At 44.5% G+C, this 7,873-nt stretch overlaps 1 protein-coding gene across 1 annotated transcript; it reads left to right on the top strand.

Annotated features, from left to right (window-relative positions):
- Positions 1–1,027: 1,027 nt before the first annotated feature.
- irx2a (iroquois homeobox 2a) lies at positions 1,028–4,401 on the top strand (the record flags this gene model as incomplete). Its single annotated transcript, XM_079227609.1, has 3 exons — positions 1,028–1,267; positions 2,375–2,780; positions 3,476–4,401. The coding sequence occupies 3 exons, from the start codon at positions 1,028–1,030 to the stop codon at positions 4,399–4,401; spliced, it is 1,572 nt and encodes a 523-aa protein (XP_079083735.1).
- Between the last annotated feature and the right edge of the window lie 3,472 nt (positions 4,402–7,873).

Genomic DNA, 7,873 nt, shown 5'->3' with positions numbered 1-7,873 from the left:
TGTTGGACTCTCTCTCTCTCTCTCTCTCTCTCTCTCACTCTCTCTCTCTCTCGCTCTCTCTCTCAGTTGTAACGCAGTAACTGTGTGTGTGTGTGTGTGTGTGTGTGTGTGTGTGTGTGTGTGTGTGTGTGTGTGTGTGTGTGTGCACAGGTGTGCATGTTTTGATCACACTGACTCTAGTCCGACTTTAAAACAAACAAAATGAATAAACCAACCGCACAAAAAAATGATTCATTAAAAACCGCCGAGCTGATCGTGTATACTTCTCTCTCTCTCTCTCTCTCTCTCTCTCTCTCTCTCTCTCTCTCTCTCTCTCTGTATCTCTCTCTCTCTCTCAGTGGTGCTGCAACGGAAACGCACTGTTTGGGATTTTTGATAATGGAATTGAAGAGAAAAACAATTCAAAATGTCTTAATTTCAAATATTTCCCTGAAGCAACTGACAAAAACAGCAGATCGAATCCGTGGAGAAATTAATTTGCATAACAGTTACTTTATTATCTCATCCAGTTGCTAGCTTTGTCTGATTTTCTTAAAATACCAAATACAAAAAAGTGATATAATCGCGACTAAACGACTCTTCTTATGCAGACCACTTTTTCCAGTGTGCTCTCTTGGTTTCGTCTCGAGGCTCCATATCTATAAGGCAGAAAAGGGGGCGGGGCTGGGATATTCAGATGAGCCGGAGTGACAGCTCCAGTTTCCCCCAATGCTGTGTGTCTAAACTCCACTGGCTCCTTCCTCCCGACTCCTCACTTCATAGTGCCGCGTACTAAAAACATCGGACGCTAGGGGATCAAGACGCATGCCACATTGCCTCTATGTGGGCACTTTAACACATCTTTTCCCAGTAAGGGGGCTGTGGAGGGAGGACTTTTTATTGCCATTGTCTGATGACTGTTTGCATAGCTGATTATTGACTTGATTGTTTACTATTTTGGCTGCTGTTAATCGCCGCCTTTGCGCGTTTTTTTTTTTTTTTTTTTTCTTTCTCTCCCCGGAATCGGCGAGCTATCCCGCGCGCACCAATGTCCTATCCTCAGGGTTACCTCTACCAGCCCCCGGGCTCGCTGGCTCTGTACTCGTGTCCCGCGTACGGGGCCTCGACTCTGGCGGCCCCGCGGAGCGAGGACTTGGCGAGGTCGTCCTCCGGCTCAGCCTTCAGTCCTTACCCGGGATCGGCTGCGTTCTCCGCCTCGGCCGGCGCGGGCTTCTCCAGCCCGCTGTCATACTCCACGGATCCGACCACGGGATTCCCATCATACATGGTAACAACAAAAAACACACAATGCACGCATGTTTGATTCTGAATGATTAGATAAATTGTCTGGGAGTGCGCAAAATTAATTTAATTTGTGCAGCTTTGCAATGGGTTTGTTATGAATGAGTTCTTGCGGAAGTTTTATTACGTTCACGGTTGTTATAATTGTAAATGCAATGACCGACTGGTGGGGTTCTTACTTTAAAACCTTATTGGTTTAAGTAGGATTGTGAAGCATGAGCCGCAGAGTGTTATGGCTTGACCAGCGCTAAGCACTCAGTGCGCAGCTAATCATGTAAAACAACTTAGGTTTTTATTTGAGCCTTTAGCTCAGCAGTTCATTTGTTTACCATTGGGAAATTAATACAACACAAGTTATTACTCTCCTCCATCCTCAGCACTCATTAAACTCACCAACGGATGACGTGGCTGACTTTATTCTGAGTGGAATAAACGGGATTTTCACATGAAAAGCAGGACGCGCGATGCTAATGTCACAGGGCACGTGAAGCGTTTTATGAAAGGTGCATAGCAAGTGATTTGCTAATGGGATTTGTAATGCTGCAAAGAGGAGATGTGTTAACACATCGCGGCTGCCACCAAACAAAAAGCAGCCACTGCACAAAATGAGCAAGTTAATAGGCGATTAAAGAAAATTGAAATTTTCCTTTTTATTATCTTAACGGCTTTATTAACAGGAGCCTTGTTATTAGTGAATCTGCTAATGACCATAACCATTAGTTAACTATTAGTTTGTGCTTCTCTGCGGCCTGCTGTGTTTACTACTCTTGCTTGGACTATTATTATTTTATTTTTTTACTTAACGAGTATGATTAATTATCAAAGCACAACATTGCATATTGATTGTTAGTTTATTTTTTAACAATACACTGCACGTTATTATCAAGCTTAGATGATTTATACTAATTCAGGACCCCTTTTAACCTGTCTGACAGGTTCTGAAAAAAACCTAATGACTGTTAATGTAATTGTAATATATCACTACGTGTTTTAAAATGATTTAAAATTATGTGTTTTGTCACATTTGCAATAGAAAAACATGTTCAACCCACGCTGGAAAACCCATCCTGACTGTGTCAACTTCCCCCCTCAGAGCTCTCCATATGACGCGCAGACGTCCGGCATGGCCGGCGCGCTGGGCTACCACCCGTACGGGAGTCCCGGGTACCCGTACCAGCTCAACGACCCGGCCTACCGCAAGAACGCCACCAGGGACGCCACGGCCACGCTGAAGGCCTGGCTGCAGGAGCACAGGAAGAACCCGTACCCGACCAAAGGGGAGAAGATCATGCTGGCCATCATCACCAAGATGACCCTGACGCAGGTCTCCACCTGGTTCGCCAACGCCAGGAGGAGGCTCAAGAAGGAGAACAAGATGACGTGGGCGCCCAGGAATAAGAGCGAGGACGAAGACGAGGAGGACGGGGACGGGGAGAGGAAGGACGTGGAGCGCTCCGACAAAACCCTGGACAACAGCGAGGCGTCAGCGGAGGACGAAGGTGGGCTATAAGCTGCAGACCGAGCAGGGACCCGTCTAACAACTGGGGTCCCATCTTATCTGGTGCTCGTGTGTTCAGTGCAAGAATAATGAGTCAAATGAAATACATAATCAATAATATTTAAATAACAATTTATAAAACATGTGTGCAAATAATCTGGTTTGGATATATATTTTACATCTAAGATCTGGTTGTTTTAATATTGATTTATATATTTAATGGTTCTAAGATATATAGGTGAACGTTTTATTTTCTGTAACATGATTAATGGCAGGTCACTGGCAAAGTACACATGACATAGCAATCCTCATGGGGCCTTAATGTTAATGTTATTATCCTGGTGACATGTTTGTATAATTATGTAAAATTAGGAAATCATTATTGGTGTCATAGGAAATGTGTTTAATTGTAGCCTACTATTTAAACTGATATATTGTGGATATTCAAGCCTGGTTGGCTGAAACACATTATTGATTGCTTTGAATATGGGCTACTTCAACAAAATTAGTTTTGGGATATTTGTATTAATTTGTTTTTATGTTCGAATACATGGCTCATTAATATTCAACAGGGTATATAGATCCTCTTCCATATCCTTGCATTGTCAGGTGTCCCTTTCACCATGTCTTTATCTAATTATGAATACATGTCAAGTCCTTATTTTTATTATCATTCCGTCCCTCCTCCTGTCTCAGGCATCAGCCTGCACGTGGACACCCTGACGGACCACTCCTGCTCGGCGGAGTCTGACGGGGAGAAGGTGAGCTGCCGCGGGGCCGAGCCGGGCTCCGACCGGGCCGGCGACAAGCGCGACGAGGACGGCGAGGACCAGAGCCACGAGCCGCGAGCTGCGCTCTCGCCCATATCCGTCACGTCGTCGCCGCCACGAGAATCTCCTCTCCTCGGTCACCACCACCACCACCAGCAGCTCCACCACCACCACCAGCAGCTCCATCACCTCCATCACCTCCACAGTCAGCGCGAGGACTTGGCCCGCAGCCTCATCAGCAACCACATTAATACCAATAAATCCTCTTCCGGGCTCGATAGCAGACCTTCACCTCAGAACCCTCCGGTCAAGCCCAAATTGTGGTCGCTGGCGGAAATTGCTACCTCGGACCAAAAGCAGCAACATCACCAGCAACCTGGGCAACCACATTGCCCCTCCTCCAGCGTCGGGCTGCTCACCCCCCCCACGTCCTCCGCCACCTCCCCGGCTGCCAGCTCCCCCTCCCTCTACCCAGCCTCCTCCATCCTCGGAAGGCCTATTTATTACACTTCTCCCTTTTATAGCAATTATACAAACTATGGCAACTTCGGCCCCCTGCAGGGCCAAGGGATCCTGCGGTATACTAATTCATCAGGAGTGAGTCTGGCGGCAGCCGCAGCCGCCGCTGCCGCCGCTGCTGCTGCCAACGAGGGTCTGAGCTCCTCTCAGCATCAGGCTCTGGAGGCCCTGGAGGCCCTGGAGGCTCTGGAGGCGAGCGCGAGCTCCAGACTCAGGCCGGACTCTCCTCTCGTTAGAATGAACTCCAACCAGATTGTTGTTGTCGAGCAGCAGCAGCAGCAGCAGCAACAGCATTTCAGAGCCGCGCATTTAGAAGCGAAGAAAGGTACGTAATAACGCGACGCGTTCAATGACAGGAAGAAAAAAATGGAGAAAAAAAAAGATAAACATTTTGAAGATTCTTTTAATCTGGTGTGGGATCTTGAGATTGTATTTTTCTTAAACGCGGGAGGGAGGTTGCTCCGTGGCGGAAGTCAAATGAGTCACTTGTTTGCAATGCAAATCAAATGTTTATTTATGTTTTTGTTTTTTTTGTCACTTTCATGTGTCTTAGTAGTCAAACCATGACGCAACATTAACAATGCATGAGACATAAGTGGCATTATCTTACACTATTGGCGAATTATCCCTTGTTTTAAAATGACTGCGATTGTAGGACTGAATATGATTCTATAAGTTATACTTATTGACATGCATATGTTACGGCTCCGTCAAAGCAAATGCACATGGAGGTCTACATCTACATATAATGCGTTGTCAGCGCAGTGCATCTTCTGGAATAATCAATTAATTATGATTTAATTTTTTTTTAAATAATACATGCATTTCAAGTCTGTCATTGAATCAGTAAGCATCGCATTAGAAAGCAGAGATGTTATAAGAAGCCTACTGCCAACACATGCGCAGTAGGCTACACAACTATAAGGTAAAGGAAGACAGACCTCACGTCAACCTAAACACACGCACTCACGCGCACGCGCGCGCACACATAGTGGCAGTATGCGAATCCAATACGTGGATAAATGTTGCCATAGCTTTGACCAGGAATCTTATTTTTTTATGTTTCCTCCGATGTGTGTGTGCTTGTGTGTCAGTGCGTGCGTGCGTGTGTGTGTGTGTGTGCGCGCGCCCGCACAGCAGGCCCCAAACTTTACCTTTCAGCTGGATAATTATAATTACACAGGGTCAGCCAAAAGCAAACAAATCACAGTTTGCTCTGTGCATTCATCGGGCAACTTTACATATTCTAATGTCACGTGGGTTTATTGTGTTTTTTCTTTTCTTTTCTTTTTTTTACCGGTAATTAGGCAGTGGGGGATTTTTAATATAAGCACTTGCAGTATCGATATGTGTTGGGGAGAGCCAGCCTGAAATGACGTCGTGTTTCCTGGGGGTTGTGGATCGAGTGGATGTATTGTCCCGTGGTCTGCAGGTAGGTGTCACACTTGCTTTGACTATAAAGAGAGTAAAGACGCCACCTTTTGGCCCCATGTTTTAACCCCCATCACCTCCACTTCATACCGGATCTAGTGCCACCATAAGCTGCTACCGCCTCCTCCGCTCTGCAGAGGCTGAGACTCCATACGTCACGTGTGTGTGATTGTTAATGTATTCATTCATTGTTATTTTTATTTTTTTCTTGATGCATTGTTGATAATCATGACATTATGCTGGTTTGAAAAAAGAAAGATCTCCCGCTATATGTGATTTAAATGTTATTTCTCAGGTTCCTATAGTTTGCTTATTTGCCACGGTATATTATTTCAATACATATTCACGTGTGGGGAAAAAAATAAATAATTTGGCCTTTCTGTGAAACCATATTTGTACAAGGAGGTGACGCAAAGCGAGCGGGACTGACGTGAACTTGAGGACTTCAAAGTGGAAAAGCCTACATTTGATATTTATTTTTTTAAGTGATGGCGAGATGATGCCTATGATTTATGCAAGTTGTATTGCAGAAATGAGAAGCTGACATCGTCTGTGTGTTTGTAAATATATAAACATATATATTATGGGCGGTTTTTATTTGAGACGCATTTGGGAAGAAGCTACACAATCTTGTTATCAGGAGTACTTTTACTAATTTATATATCTTTGAATGTAAATGAAATAAAACGCGCTGGTATGGATGTCCTGGCGAGGTATGATATCCATTATTCAAAGGAGAAAATATTAAACTGTTTTCCCAACTATATCAATCTTGGGGGAGTCATTTTTTATTTATTTACACCAAACCTGTATTCAACACTGAAGCATTTTGTTTTCTATCCACTCTGCTCATTCTTCTGTTTTATTTCGTCAGTCATAACGCAGATGGGGAATTCATGATGAATATCGCTTTTCATAAATATTATGAGTTTCCACAGATTGCACAATCCATTCTTTCTAAATGGACCCTGATTTTCTTTTAGGGCCTCATTCTGGTCAAGGGAATCTCCCTTTGGCCACACATCCCCGACCTTGATTGGGATAAACGACATACTTATTTCATTTTTCTCCCCTTTTCCCTCCCTCGGCCCTGACACACATTTATTTTTCAGTGTGATTAATACTGCCGCGGGACGCATCGGGCATTACGGGGCTCCCAGCGGGGCCCATCCCTGGAGCTTCTTAGCCCGGTTCAGGATGGGTCAGTCCTGCCTGCTTCATTACGACACGGCAGTGAGCAATCCATAAAAGTCTATCTAAGCATCTGCCAGCTCCAATGGGCTGTGTGATGGGCCCTAATCGGACAGGCTTTCCTCTGCTCTTCATCACGGCGCGCTTATTACAGCGGCTTCACGACACAGATAATTACACAATTTAGAGGGGGGAAAAGGCTTAGGTTTGAGGACTTTCATTCATTAATATTGCTGTTATAATAATATATATACTTATAATAATGATACGTATGATTATATAATGATACGTATAATTATATCATTTATTATAATTATAATAACATATCAATTTGTTTAATTAGTATCCTTATTATCTGTATTTCCACTTTTAGACAGCGTTCATTCTTTTTATTGAAGAAGAATAAATGTACTTCCAATATGTTGTCACCCTGGCCTTGTAGAGTGTGAAACACTCAAAGATCAAATACATAATATTCCCATCCTCCATCATCGCTCCCAGCCAGACTAAAAGCTAATCCTTCATTTTCCAGTTGAATTTGAGTTTGAGTGTTGTCCAAATCTCAAGGGACTCCCTTTCACCTTGGTTTTCCTCCTCCTCCTCCTCCTCCTCCTCCTCCTCCTCCTCCTCCTCCTCCTCCTCCTCTTCCACCTCCTCCTTCCCCCTTGCCTCATCCAAGGAAGTCATATTTCCATCAGGGATGCAGCGGAGGGCAAACCCACCTAAACTCAGTTAACCCTCCTTTTCGGCTGACTAAAGTCTTTGTGACATAAACCCATGGTTTACTTTGGTAGTACGGTGAGTTAAAGTATTTTAATGAGAAACATATTCAGAGAGGACTTTGAAACTATTTTTTTTTTTTGTTGGGTCTTCTCCTTTTGATCCCCACTGCCTGATACGGATGTATTGCACCTACCTTCTTATTTACCTGTACTTCATGGCAGCCACCGATGGAAGCCATGCTCACTATAGCCTCTGGCCAGCTTCTTCTTCTTCAGTGCAAACACTTTCATTAGGAGTCGATTTATTGAAATGCATGCTTTACTCTCAGGTGGGTTCCCCCGGGGACTCGGCACTGTTGTCAAATAGCACCAGAGGCGCTCTTTAAACTAAAGCACACAGAGGCCCTGCCTCTCTCTCCCTCTCCCCCTCTCTCTCTCTCTCTCTCCCTCTTCACCCGCTG

The sequence above is a fragment of the Taurulus bubalis genome (genome assembly GCF_910589615.1).
Source record: "Taurulus bubalis genome assembly, chromosome: 12".
Lineage (NCBI taxonomy): Eukaryota > Metazoa > Chordata > Actinopteri > Perciformes > Cottidae > Taurulus > Taurulus bubalis.
This window is presented reverse-complemented; position numbering and strand designations above follow the sequence as displayed.